This window comes from Macaca thibetana, chromosome 9, assembly GCF_024542745.1.
Source record: "Macaca thibetana thibetana isolate TM-01 chromosome 9, ASM2454274v1, whole genome shotgun sequence".
In the NCBI taxonomy this organism is placed as follows: Eukaryota; Metazoa; Chordata; class Mammalia; order Primates; family Cercopithecidae; genus Macaca; species Macaca thibetana.
Window position 1 is genome coordinate 70,410,097 of NC_065586.1, and position 14,908 is coordinate 70,425,004.

At 38.0% G+C, this 14,908-nt stretch overlaps 1 protein-coding gene across 2 annotated transcripts in view; it reads left to right on the forward strand.

The window, feature by feature from the left end:
• Positions 1-14,908, forward strand: part of JMJD1C (jumonji domain containing 1C) — a 369,992-nt gene that overhangs the window by 308,416 nt on the left and 46,668 nt on the right. For both annotated transcript variants that reach the window (XM_050803014.1, XM_050803015.1), the window contains 5 exons: positions 7,568-7,673; positions 10,502-10,626; positions 12,159-12,302; positions 12,400-12,592; positions 12,700-14,378. In XM_050803014.1, coding sequence (XP_050658971.1) covers positions 7,667-7,673; positions 10,502-10,626; positions 12,159-12,302; positions 12,400-12,592; positions 12,700-14,378 — 2,148 coding nt within the window. In that variant the 5' untranslated portion in view covers positions 7,568-7,666. The remainder of the gene's footprint in view (positions 1-7,567; positions 7,674-10,501; positions 10,627-12,158; positions 12,303-12,399; positions 12,593-12,699; positions 14,379-14,908) is intronic.

A 14,908-nucleotide genomic window follows, 5' to 3' on the forward strand; every position in this document is an offset into this window, starting at 1 on the left:
TCAAAAGAAGAATATGTCATGACAACTAAACATTCTGTGAAATTCAAATTTCATAGAATGCTAATATAGAAACATTTATTGGAATATAGCCATGCTCATTCATTTATCTGTTTTTATGGTATTTTTTAGCTACTTTTCTGCTGTAACAGCAGGGTTGAGTAGTTGTGACAAATGGTATGGCCCACAAAGCCTAATATATTTACTTTCTGGCCATTTACAAAAAATGTTTGCTAGCCCTTATTATAAATCATGAAAATACATGGAAGCCTTCACTGGTACCTTCATTTAGTTAACTGCATGTGGTATAGACAGCTGTGCTTTTTGAGCACCCCTGTAGCAACTTTCAAACTTCATAGACTTCCTGTCTCAGCAAATCCTTATTAACAAAATGGATTCTTTTATAAATTAAAAAGATGCGGTGTGGTAAAAATTAATGTCACTCTTGTGGACTTAACATTCATGTTTTAAAACTGTTGGCCAGCAATCTCAGGAATCTAAGAAGAAGCGACTATTTGTAGTTTTGCTAAACCATGAATTTATGACTGGTGAAACTGGTGTGGCAAAACATGTTCAATCACCTAATCTGATATTCAGGATATAAAATAATTGCTTTTATGGTAATTCTTATACTATCAAAGATGGTCTTTATGGAGAAATTTATGTAATGGAATGGAATTTTAAGAAAGCACACTGGATGTTACCACAAAGATCAAGGGTTTTATAGCAGAGGGGAAAATCATTCCATTAATAAGCCACATATCAATATCAATTTGAAAGTGAGCATTCAGTCATTATCTATCCAAAATTGTCCAAAGGAGGAGAAACTGCTCCAGTTTTGTGATATTTCTTATATCTTAAAATGGAAGTGCTACTCTAGACATCAGTTGAGACTTTAGAGCAAATCTATTACATTATTAAGCCAATCTTCTCTGTCACTTAGAAATTAACCACCCTTTGTTGGCTTTTTGTCAGCAATCAAATGAGACTATGTGTGACATAAAGAATATATTTCTTGAGCTGGCAAGGAGCATTCTGCCTTATTATCTTAGGAAACGAGTTATGTTTATTTTTAACACTTTCATAATACTGGTGTCATTAAACCTAACCAGGCATATCTGAATATTTTAGTGTTCTGAGCTTATATTTTATACTACCCAGATGGTTATTTTTTTCTTTCGAATTAAATAGAAAGTCCATAATCACTTAAAATTACGTTAGTACAGTAGTCTGTCAAAATACACATTCCAGCCTGATTTTAACCTTTTCTTTGAGAGTCTTACTCTGCCACCCAGTCTGGAGTGCAGTGGCACGATCTGAGCTCACTGCAACTTCTGCCTCCCAGGTTCAAGGGATTCTCCTGTCTCAGCCTTAGCAGAGTAGCTAGGATTACAGATGCGCACCACTACACCCAAATACATTCTTTTGTATTTTTTAGTAAAGTTGAGGTTTGGTTTCACCATGTTGGTCAGACTGGTCTCGAACTTGTGACCTCAGGTGATCCACCCACCTCGGCTTCCCAGAGTGCTGGGATTGCAGGCATGAGCCACTGCACCCGACCTGATTTTAACTTTTTTTTTTTTTTTTTTTTTTTTTTTTGAAACAGGGTAGTGTTTTGTTGCCCAGGCTGAAGTGCAGAGGCACAATTATAGGTCACTGCTGTCTTGAATTCCTGGGCTCAAGTGATCCTCCCACCTCACCCTCCTGAGTAGTTGGGACTACAGGTGCACACCCCACCATGCCTGGCTGTTATTTAAATTTTTTATAGCAATGGCATTTTGCCATGTTGCGCAGGCTGGTCTTGAGCTCCTGGACTCAAGGGATCCTCCCACCTAGGCTTCCTTGAAGTGCTGATATTATAAGTGTGAACCACCACACCTGGCCCCATTATTCCCTCCTGTACACGTGAAAAAATACCTGCATTTTGATCATCCAAATAGTCATTCAGCACAGTGTTAACCTAGAAAAAAACAGCATTTGGGTATTTTGTAGGTCATGACTAAGGTACATCACCAAAGTGATGTTTCTTCTCTTTTACACTTTCTGATTATAAGATTGCATGAGTTTGCCACCCTAAGTCTCCTCTCTTTGATAAGTATTTGACTATTTCTATATATGGAATGTCACATAACCAGTGTTAGAAGTTTATAGAAAGGTATCTTCTACCCATTGTCTTTCAGTTCTTTGCTTTTGAGTCAGTCTCACTTTATAAGATAATGTTGCCTTTTACCCCTTACATATAAAGAAATGTGTCAAAATTTAAAAGGCAATGATAGTAAGCTTTCATTTCTTTTGATTGTGCTAATGAGAGAGAGTGTATGTTGCGGTGGGGGCGGGGGGCGGGCAGGGGTGGAGAAGAACCTGAGCCCTGGAAGTCACAGAACTGGGTTCACATATCAGCTCTGTCACTTCCTGCTTGTAACCATGAGCCTCTCTGAACATACTATGTATTTCAGCTCACAAAGTTGTTACAACAATTGATACTGTATGGAAAGCACCCAGCACAGTTTCTGCCATAGTAAATGCACCATTAGGTTAGTTTTTTGTTTGTTTGTTTTTTGAGATGGAGTCTCGCTCTTGTTGCCCAGGCTGGAGTGCAATGGCACCATCTCAGCTCACTGCATCCTCTGCCTCCCGGGTTCAAGTGATTCTCCGGCCTCCGGCCTCAGCCTCGCCAGTAGCTGGGATTCACAGGCGTGTGTTGCTACCCCTGGCTAATTTTTGTATTTTTAGTAGAGACAGGGTTTCACCATGTTGGCCAGGATGAACCCCTAATCTCAGGTGATCCACCTGCCTCGGCCTCCCAAAGTGCTAGGATTACAGGTGTGAGCTACCATGCCTGGTCTTATGTTAGTTGTTTTTCTGTATCAGTACATTAAGGTGTCTAATGTTCAATTAGAGTTCATGTCTGTCTTTGCAAAAGGGGGAACAACACACAGGTGAATGGTGTACTCCCAAACCTCATTTAAGATGTTTTTTGAACTTCTTCTGTGTTCTGTGTATGTTTCTAATAAAGCAGATCTTAGTGAACTGATTTTTTTTCCATTTGTCATTTGCTGGAGGTTATAACTAGTAGCTCAAATAGGATACAGTTTATGCAGGAGGAGAAGTTCACAGAGGGTCCTGTCTCTTCACTTAGTGAGGTGACTTGTATTTGAAAAATTAATAGGTATTAGTTATTCAAGATAAAAACTATATATAGGTAACTACTTATAGTTACTGTCTTTAAAGTGTGAAATGTGAAGACTGCCATTAAGCGGATTTTTTTTTTTTTTTTGGAGACAGAATCTCACTCTGTTGCTAGGCTAGAGTGCAGTGGTACGATCTCGGCTCACTGCAACCTCTGCCTCTTGGGTTCAAGCGATTCTCCTGCCTCAGCCTCCCTAGTAGCTGGGATTACAGGCACCCGCCACCACACCCAGCTAATTTTTGTATTTTTAGTAGAGATGGGGTTTCACCATGTTGGCCAGGATGGTCTCGATCTCCTGACCTCGTGATCCACCCGCCTCGGCCTCCCAAAGTGCTGGGATTATAGGCTTGAGCCACCGCGCCCGGCCCATTAAGTGGATTTTTAATCTCACACAAGCTCAAGGCACAGCTGAAGACCTTTTAAATTCTGTGAAAGATAGTGGGTATTTATAGCTAGTTTGTAATTCCAGACCCTTAATTTATCTTATCTGTAAGTCAGCCTTGTTGACTGTATCTAACATTTAGCACGTGTACAAAATTATTCAAGTCAGTAAATATATTTTAAAAAAAACTAATTGACTTTGTTACAAGATTTGCTCATTTAACCTTTAACAATCCTCTTTAAAATAGGAATGGTGATGTAACAGAAATTCCTGTAACTTACAGAGTACTATATGTAGATGAGGGGGAGCAGTTCAGCAACAACAATGCCGTCATAAATCAGGCAGTGCATTGGGATACTTTAATTAACCAAGTAGTTCACATCATTCAGTACTCAAATGCCATAATTCAGAATTAGATGTTTTAAGAAAGCTAATTTTTGTACATAAGAAAAAATCTTATTAAAACATTTATTAAGATAGAAAAAGAAGGAAATATTAGTAACTCTCCTTTATAGATGAGGAGATTGAGAGACCAGAGTTTGAACTTACATAAAGTCGTATCAGTAGAGGGACTCAAATTAACAGTTTTTAATGGTATGCTATTTCCACTAGAAAATTAATGGTTTATTGTTGGAAAAATATTTGTATGTTGTTTAATGATCTTGGAAATACAGCCCATTATTTTAACCTGTTGAAAAAAATATTTATAAGGCTGGGTGCGGAGGCTCATGCTTATAATCCCATTGGGAGGCCGAGGCAGGTGGATCAAGAGGTCAGGAGTTTGAGACCAGCCTGACCAACGTGGCAAAACCTCGTCTCTACTAAAAATATAAAACATTAGCCGGGCATGGTGGTGGGCACCTGTAATCCCAGGTACTCTAGGAGGCTGAGGCAGGAGAATCTCTTGAACCCAGGAAGCAGAGGTTGCAGTGAAGCAAGATTGCACCACTGCACTCTAGCCTGGGCGACAGAGTGAGACTCCGTCTCAAAACAAAACAAAAAATATTTATAAATAAATGTTGAAGAAATAGATTATATATCCTAGTAGGTATAACTTGTAAAATTTCAACATACGCAGCTGGTTTTATAGCCCATTATTTTAACCTGTTGAATAAATAAGATATAAATAAATGAGTTATAAGTTGTAAAATTTCAACACAGGCAACTGATTATATAAACTGTACTTGTCTGCAAGGTGTTGGCAGTGCTTCTTTAAAAACAGTTTATAGCCAGGCGTGGTGGCTCACACCTGTAATCCCCGCACTTTGGGAGGCCAAGGTGGGCAGATCGCTTGAGTCCAGGAGTTTGGACCACCCTGGTCAACATGATGAAACCCTGTCTCTACTAAAAATACACAATTTAGTTGTGTGTGGTGGCGTTCACCTGTAATCCCAGCTACACAGGAAGTTGAGACAGGAGAATCGCTTGAACTTGGGAGGCGAAGATTGCAGTGAGTCAAGATCATGCCCAGTACACTACGGGCTGGGTGAGAGTGAGACTGTCTCTGAAAATAAAACAGCACAGAAAAAACAGTTTATAATTCCCTATATTAGGGAAAAGGTATATGGATGTTTATGTATGGAAGTTTTAAAGTGACAGAAATTTTAAAAGAACTTGCTGTCAGAGATATCTGAAATTAGTAATGGTTTTCCTTGTAAAATAGTTTTCTATGGGCCGGCTGTGGTGGCTCACGCCTATAATACCAATACTTTGGGAGGCCGAGGCAGGCAGATTACCTAAGGTCAGGAGTTCGAGACCAGCCTAACCAATATGATGAAACCCCGTCTCTACTAAAAATACAAAAATTAGCCAGGCATGGTGGCATGAGCCTGTAACCCTAGCTACTCGGGAGACTGAGACAGGAGAATCACTTGAACCTGGGAGGCGGAGGTTGCAGTGAGCTGGGACCACGCCATTGCACTCCAGCCTAGGCAACAAGAGCAAAATTCCATCTCAAAAAGAAAAAAAAAGTTTCCTGTGTTCTGTTTGTTATAGACTAGACTGTCAGCTGATGTGCATTAAGCGGGTTAGAGTCTGATAGGACTTTCTAAGTGTCCACTGTATTATTGAGGGGTTGCAGAGAAAAGAGATTGCTAGAAAGTTTCTTTGCAAAGTAAAGAAAGACATGTTAATGCCCATTTTTTTTCCTTCCAAAATGACAGATTTTGCCTACTTATTTGTATGACATTTTTTCATTCTAGTATTTTCTTCTGCTATAAAGCAGTACTTCTATATATTTTCCAAGGAACATAGTTAATTAATTTGAAGGCCCTTACTTTGTCCTGTTGGCTTTCACTATGTTTAGGTACATATCAGATAGAATATTTACCACAATATTACTTTTTTTTTTTGAGACGGAGTCTCGCTCTGTCACCCAGGCTGGAGTGCAGTGGCCGGATCTCAGCTCACCGCAAGCTCCGCCTCCCAGGTTCACGCCATTCTCCTGCCTCAGCCTCCTGAGTAGCTGGGACTACAGGCGCCTGCCACCTCGCCCGGCTAAGTTTTTTGTATTTTTAGTAGAGACGGGGTTTCACTGTGTTAGCCAGGATGGTCTCGATCTCCTGACCTCGTGATCCGCCCGTCTCGGCCTCCCAAAGTGCTGGGATTACAGGCTTGAGCCACCGCGCCCGGCCACCACAATATTACTCTAAAAATACAGAGTAGTGCCTTAAAAGCAGTATGAGAAGGAAACATTATACCTGGATAGACTTTGAAGAGTGAAGTATGACCTACTTGATTAGGGGTCCTTTTTTATTTTTTACACTTCAGCCACCTTTTGGCTTTTCGAAGTTGCCAAATTGTTTTTTATTCATCAGATATAGTTCACTTAGTTTAGCTCTTTTCTATTCACTGGTTTCCATGATCTGCCTGTCCCCCCCCGCCCTTTTTTTTTTTTTTTTTTTTTTGAGATGGAGTCTCGCTCTGGCACCCAGGCTAGAGTGCAGTGGAGTGATCTCGGCTCCACCTGCCGGGTTCACACCATTCTCCTGCCTCAGGCTCCCGAATATCTGGGACTACAGGCACCTGCCACCACACCCAGCTAATTTTTTTGTATTTTTGGCAGAGACAGGGTTTCACCGTGTTAGGATGGTCTCGATCTCCTGACCTCGTGATCCGCCCACCTCGGCCTCCCAAAGTTGCTGGGATTACAGGCGTGAGCCACTGCACCCGGCCCTTCCTGTCCACTTTTAAAATAGCTGCCATTTGACAGTGCTGGTCTGTTATTCTTCCCAGCTACTCTTCTCGTGTTACTGCAGCTGATCTCAAATGCAGGAGCAGCAGAGGTACTTTGAGAGAGAGAGAGAACAGAATGTCAGAGTCCAGCAAATTGTGGGAAATCGTGTGCTTGTGTGATTCACATCTCCAATGAGAGAGAATCAGTTGTTTCTATGTCTAGATCCACCCTGTTATAAGAGTAATACCATCAATAATGTATTTTTGATTATCTGGATGCTTTGGCGCTAGTATCAAGAAATAAAAATTGTAGCAGTAAAATTACTGGTCAGATGACTGTGAGTAGAACTTAATTTGATGACATTTAAATTAGAACAGAATAAAAGTAGTTTCAAACTCTAGAGGTTAAGTATTATGGGAAGGTCAGTAAGTCATCTGTGTAAATATCAGCATTAAAATGTTCACCTCAGTTCTTCTGCCAACACCCTTAAATGACCTGATGTTATTTGATTTGTATATTGCTTCCAACAGTGAATCCCTTAAAAAGATGACGAATAAGGCTATACTTTAAAAGTTAGAAAACACATTAATTTCAGATTTTAACTTTAGGACATTGTTGTCAAGGGTCAAATCTTACCACAGATTAATTTCTTACGCTCTTTTGTTATACAGTTGCCAATGAACTATAACTCATGAATTTGTGTTTTTGGTACATTTAGATCAAAGGAATTTTCTTCAGTCCTTAGAACGTATAGGAGGGAAAGTCTGTAACATTAATGGTAGGAGAGCGTAACATGGACCTTTCTTTTAATCTATAATTCTAGGACGACATAGACAGCCTAAACCCAGTTCTCAGGGACAACCCGCAGCTTCACGAGGAAGTGAAAGTCTGGGTAAAGGAACAAAAGGTTCAGGAGATTTTTATGCAAGGTAACTATTTTGAAGTTATGCATTAAAGTTTTTTGGATCTAGGCAACTTATCATATTTGGTTTTGGTTATTCAATTGTGTGCAATATAAATAGAAGGCCCAGTCCAATATTTTGAGTTATATATATCCAGGAAAATAATAGCAGAGTCATAATAATTTTCATAGAAAGTTGATAATTTCACAAGTTTATTAACTTATTTGAGCTAAATGCCTATCATGAAATTACAGCCACACACAGGTGTTTTGTTGACAGAAAACTGCATATTATGGAGTTCTTTAGGTGTGTCTTTCCTGGAGAAGGAAGCATTGTTTGCAGTAGAGGGTTGCCCACAGCCACCATTTATTTCCTTTGAAGAATATTCTTCGTATCTGGTAAAAGTGGCCTATTTCATCAGTGCACCTTTTTCAGAAATTTACTAATCTTTTGTTTCCTTTGTTTAGTATGTTAAAACATGTGACCTTCGAACCAGTGGGGTTTGATAATTTTTAGCAATGCCCATTTCTGTCAGTAAAATCATGTATTGTAAATACAGGCTTTTTGGAAATTGAATGGAAAGTGAGACAATATGGCATGAACAGTTGTCGAATGTCTTTGCGAATGGAATTTTGTTGTTAAATTCCCATGTTTATCTCAACCGTCAACTTCCATGCCATTAAGCATCAAGAGAGAATCCCAAAGCTGTTTGCTGTATATGGGCATGTACAGTAGTGGATCATCTACATATTTAATTCTTCCTAGGTTAAATATTCTTTAAACTTTTCTATGGAGAATTTCAAACACATACAAAAATGGAATATTTCAGTGAATCACCTATCTCCCAGCCCCAATAACTATCAAATCTTGGCTGATCCTGTGTTGTCCATACCCCCTTCTATCAAATTTCAGACATCACCCTATTCTATCCTTTTTTGTTGTTGTTTTTTTTTTTTTTTTTTGAGACGGAGTCTGGCTCTGCTGCCCAGGCTGGAGTGCAGTGGCCAGATCTCAGCTCACTGCAAGCTCGGCCTCCCGGGTTTATGCCATTCTCCTGCCTCAGCCTCTCGAGTAGCTGGGACTACAGATGCCCACCACCACGCCCGGCTAGTTTTTTGTATTTTTTAGTAGAGACAGGGTTTCACCGTGTTAGCCAGGATGGTCTTGATCTCCTGACCTCGTGATCCGCCCATCTCGGCCTCCCAAAGTGCTGGGATTACAGGCTTGAGCCACTGCGCCCGGCTCTATCCATTTTTTAAAACAAAACATGCTGAAACATTATTCTGAAAAAAGTAATAGTTTTTAAATTTTAAAGAGTAGGTATTGCAAGTTTTCATTTGTCTTACAAATGTCAAATATTTTAACAGGTTTGATTTGTTTTTTTAAAATCAAGGGATTCCGAAAAGGTCCACACATGGTGATTGTTTGGTACATCCCCTTTGTTGCTCTTTTTGTTACCTTTCCTTGCAATTAATTTGTTGAAGAAACCAGGCAAATTGTATAAAAATAATATTTTGTTTCTGCATTGTATCCTTAGAGGAGAAAAGATTAAGGGGCAGTATAGTCCCTATTCATTCTATGCAGAATTGTGTGAGGCTGACTCTAACCTATGTTAAGTAGTGGGAACAAACCAGTGTAAACTGTTTGTTAATGGGAATTGAAAACTGATCATATTTGAAGTTACTCTATAAGCATGTCCTATATTATTTAGAAAAAGTAATACAAAGTCTTATTCTTCAATAGTTAGAAAAGACTGAAGTAAATTTATATAATTGATATGGCTACTAAACTGTTTACGCATCACCTCCCTTAAATTATAGCCAGTCAACATCTTTACTTTTCTCTAGATGAATGTATTAAATTTACAGGTCATATGGAATACTTTCTACAGTTCATTGATTTATATATATATTTTTAAAGCTGGCAAAGGATTAATTGTTGAATCTGTTGTAACTGTAGAAGAAAGAACATCAGAAAAATAAATTCAGTCCCAGATCTTTGACTTAAAATTTTACCTAATCTGTCAACCTCTCATTTTCTTGATTTTTGTAAAAGGGCTAACAATACTTAAGAGAGAGAATTAAATAAGCACTTGAAAATTTTGAAAGCACTTTGTAAATTATTAAGGTACAGCAGTTTTTTCCCTTTCAGTTCTTTGTTAAAGTATTTGATACCATTTTAATACCTGTGAATTAAAGATCATTTTCATCTCAGTATCTGTAGATAAATATCTTTAATATTTAATTTTTAAATTTTCTAATGGATATCTATACAAGAATATCCTTTGAAAAAGTGAGTTTAACACCAAAGTGTACCATATTTTGTTAAAAATTTTTAGTGCTGTATGTATAAATTCACTTAGCCAATCTCTTTTTTAAGACTTTTAGCAGCTTTTCCTGGCTGTTATAGCAAATCAAAATTTGTAGTTGTTTATGGTAAAGTTTTGGCAACTGGAAGACTCAAACAAACATCAAGTTGCAAGTTAACCTTCCTATTTCAACCATGTAAGTCAACTTCCGCAATCTTACTAAGTAGCTTTGTGACCTTACTACATTCTACACTATTGTAACTTTGCATTTTGAACTGTTCTCTTATTAACTTGTGATCCTAGAAACCTTCCTTCTCTCTTATTTTATTTCTGTTGAATCAGGAAGTATGTAGGTCTAGTGCAGTGTATATAGTAACTTCAGAATGATTCATTTGAAAGGATATTTATTTACTTCTAAAACATTTTTTTGAAAACTGATAGTTGGATATATTACTGTTATACACTAGCTCATGTTTCTTCTAAAAGGCAGTTATTAAATGAAAATGTCTCCATTTAAAATATTTCTATTTCTTGTGTTTTTTTTAAGGTCCTTATTCCTTAAATGGATACAGAGTGAGAGTATATAGACAAGACTCTGCCACCCAGTGGTTTACTGGCATAATTACTCATCATGATCTCTTCACCCGCACCATGATCGTTATGAATGATCAGGTAAATAGTTCGACTGATATTTTTGTAGAGATGTTAAAAGTTCAGATCGTCTGTGCCCCCCAAAATACATCAACAATTTGATACTAAATAATTTTTTTCTCTATGGTTTTTCATCCGGTAATTCTAGTAAGTTTAAGTGTATCTGATATTTCATAGAGGTCATTTCAGGTCATAGGGAGACAGTGATGCTCAATTTATTTCAACACTGATAAAATCAGTTCCTAGAATAGAGGCATTAAACTCTTTTAATTGATTAGTCTTTTCAAAATCCTTAGATCAGCTAAAATTTTCTTTCTCAGAGTTGCAGTTTTTCTGTCCCTCCAGTAATAAAAATGTTTCCCAAATCGTTTCTTTTCATCAGTGAAAACTTAAACACAAACGCTACAGTTCTTCTCACATCAGATGTCAGTGTTGGTATGCTCAATTAAGTTTTATGGTGAATCTTAAGGATTATAGGTTTCCTATGGAGTTTCTTTGTTTTGTTTTGTTTTGTTTTTGAGATGGAGTCTTGCTCTGTCACCCAGGCTAGAATGCAGTGGCATGATCTCAGCTCGCTGTAAGCTCCGCCTCCTGGGTTCATGCCATTCTCCTGCCTCAGCCTCCTGAGTAGCTGGGACTACAGACACCCACCACCACACCCGGCTAATTTTTTTGTATTTTTAGTAGAGACGAGATTTCACCATATTAACCAGGATGGTCTGGATCTCCTGACCTCATGATCCTCCCACCTCGGCCTCCCGAAGTGCTGGGATTACAGGCGTGAGCCACCGAGCCCGAATCCTATGGAGTCTTAAGTACCGGTCTGAAAGTCTTGAGATTTCAGTTTTTTTTTTAATACAAAAAATATTCATTTTTAAAGCTGTTGTTTATGTAGAAAAATATATTTATACCTTCCTGCCTGATTGGATTGTGGAGATTATCTGATAGAGCTCTTTTATACACAATTCAAAGTGAATACTTTGGTTAAAATGTAGATAAAATGCTAAATAAATGTTATTCTTTCATTGCGTTTGATTTTTTTCCCTAAAACAGTGACAAACTTTTACCTCTTAAAGTAGAAAACTGCCTTGAATTGTTAAAATAGTTTTAACCGCATTTTAAAAATTATTCATTTGCACAATTTTTATCTTTTTCTTCTCCCTAGAGTCTACCTCTGAGTTTTATTTTACAACTGCTTTTTGAAAATTACTTTCTGTTTTTAAAATACATTTCATATCTTGGCATCTGTGCTTTTGTTTTGTAGTATCATTGTTGGCATCTGTATTCTTGATTAATACCCTTGTTTTTCAAGATGTACTTGCAGTAAATATATTTGCTTTTTAATTATTGGTTAGCAGTTGAAATGGTAAGTTTCAGAATGTTAAAAAGGTAATTTTGTCTTAAGTGAATAAAGTAAATTATTGTAACAGAATCTTATAAATTAGGGATCCCAAGCTGATTTCTAAACATTTCTACCGAGTAAAGAAATTGTACCAAATATTTGATTAGCTCATTCTATTTAATTTTTGTTTTTGTTTTGTATCATGGATTAGGTACTAGAACCACAGAATGTCGATCCTTCTATGGTTCAAATGACCTTTCTAGATGATGTTGTTCACTCTTTGTTAAAAGGTGAAAATATTGGCATTACATCACGACGCAGGTCTCGTGCCAATCACAACGTCAACGCTGTTCACGTATGTATGTTATTAGGGATGGATTTCTGTAAAATATTTTTCCTTAGGCTAGTAGAAACCAGGCAGTAAACAATTACTGTTAATTGGTTGTTTTTAGAGCCATTATACACGTGCTCAAGCAAATAGTCCTAGACCAGCAATGAACTCCCAAGCTGCTGTACCAAAACAGAATACGCACCAGCAACAGCAACAAAGAAGTATCCGTCCAAATAAGAGGAAGGGCTCAGATAGCAGTATACCAGATGAAGAGAAGATGAAGGAGGAAAAATATGATTATATATCACGAGGCGGTAGGACCCACTTTTTTTTTTAAGGGAATGAAAACAAAACAAAAATACATTTTAAAATATGCTTATTTAATGTGAAAAATAAGATTGTTCTTTCTTTAATCCTACAGAAAACCCTAAAGGTAAAAACAAACACTTGATGAATAAAAGAAGGAAACCTGAGGAGGATGAAAAGAAACTAAATATGAAAAGACTTCGAACTGACAATGTTTCAGACTTTTCTGAGAGCAGCGACTCAGAAAATTCAAATAAGAGAATAATAGATAATTCATCAGAACAGAAGTCAGAGAATGAATTGAAAAATAAAAATACTTCAAAAATAAATGGAGAAGAAGGAAAACCCCATAATAATGAGAAGGCAGGAGAAGAGACCCTAAAAGACAGCCAGCCTCCCTGGGATCAAATACAGGAAGATAAAAAACATGAAGAAGCAGAGAAGCGGAAGTCTGTTGACACTCAGCTTCAAGAAGATATGATTATCCATTCATCAGAACAATCCACAGTTTCTGATCATAATTCTAATGATTTACTTCCTCAGGAATGCAGTATGGAAAAAACACATACCATGGAATTACTACCAAAGGAGAAGTTTGTATCCAGACCACCCACACCAAAATGTGTTATTGATATTACAAATGACACTAATTTAGAAAAGGTGGCTCAGGAAAACTCAAGTACCTTTGGCCTTCAGACACTTCAGAAAATGGATCCTAATGTTAGTGATTCAAAACACTCTATTGCAAATGCAAAATTCTTGGAAACAGCAAAACAAGATTCTGACCAGAGCTGGGTCAGTGATGTAGTTAAAGTGGATCTTACCCAATCAAGTGTTACAAATGCTTCTTCAGGAAATGATCACTTGAACATGGAAAAAGAGAAGTATGTCTCTTACATTTCTCCTTTAAGTGCAGTTTCTGTCATGGAAGATAAGCTGCATAAGCGAAGTCCACCTCCAGAGACTATAAAATCTAAACTTAATACTTCAGTAGATACTCACAAGATAAAATCCAGTCCGTCACCTGAAGTTGTTAAACCCAAAATAACTCATTCTCCTGATTCTGTAAAGTCTAAGGCCACTTATGTGAACAGCCAAGCTACTGGTGAAAGAAGACTGGCAAATAAGATAGAACATGAGCTGTCAAGATGCAGTTTTCATCCAATTCCTACTCGAAGCAGTACATTAGAAAATACAAAGAGTCCTCTTATCATTGATAAAAATGAGCATTTTACAGTTTACAGAGATCCTGCACTTATTGGGTCAGAAACAGGAGCTAATCATATTTCACCTTTCCTAAGCCAGCATCCTTTTCCTCTTCACTCCTCATCTCATAGAACCTGTTTAAATCCAGGTACCCATCATCCTGCCTTAACTCCTGCACCCCATTTACTAGCCGGATCATCTAGTCAAACTCCATTACCTACCATTAACACTCATCCTCTGACTAGTGGTCCACACCATGCTGTTCATCACCCTCATTTACTTCCCACTGTGTTACCTGGAGTGCCTACTGCCTCCTTACTTGGTGGCCACCCACGACTAGAGAGTGCTCATGCCAGCAGCTTGAGCCACTTAGCACTAGCACACCAGCAACAACAACAGTTGTTACAGCACCAGTCACCTCATCTTCTTGGACAAGCCCATCCTTCTGCTTCATATAATCAGCTTGGACTTTATCCAATTATTTGGCAGTATCCAAATGGAACACATGCATACTCAGGACTCGGTTTGCCTTCTTCTAAGTGGATTCACCCAGAAAATGCAGTTAATGCTGAAGCTTCATTAAGGAGGGTAAGTTACACTGTAGTTTGCCACATATCAATATAAATGAACATGTACAGGGGCTTTTTCAATATTCCATCTATTTTTTAGGTCATTTCCTATTATAAAATATGTTAGAACTTTTCGGTTGTTTTTCCATATGCTTAGTAACCTCAAGAGTGGGAGCTGAAACCTCAGAAAAGCCTGTTTATAAAAAGAGTTAGTTTAAGGAAGTAAAACTTTATAGATTGTAATATTTATTATACATATAAATTTTGGGTATATTTTCTTTTTTTCTTTTTTTTTTTTTGAGATGGAGTCTCACTCTGTCACTTGGGCTAGAATGCAGTGACATGATCTCGGGTCACTGCAACCTCTGCCTCCTGGGTTCAAGCGATTCTTCTGCCTCAGCCTCCTGAGTGAGTAGCTGGGATTACAGGTAGCTGCCACCATGCCTGGCAAATTTTTGTATTTTTAGTAGAGACGGGGTGTTACCATGTTGGGCAGACTGGTCTTGAACTCCTGACCTTGTGATCCACCTGTCTCGGCCTCCCAGAGTG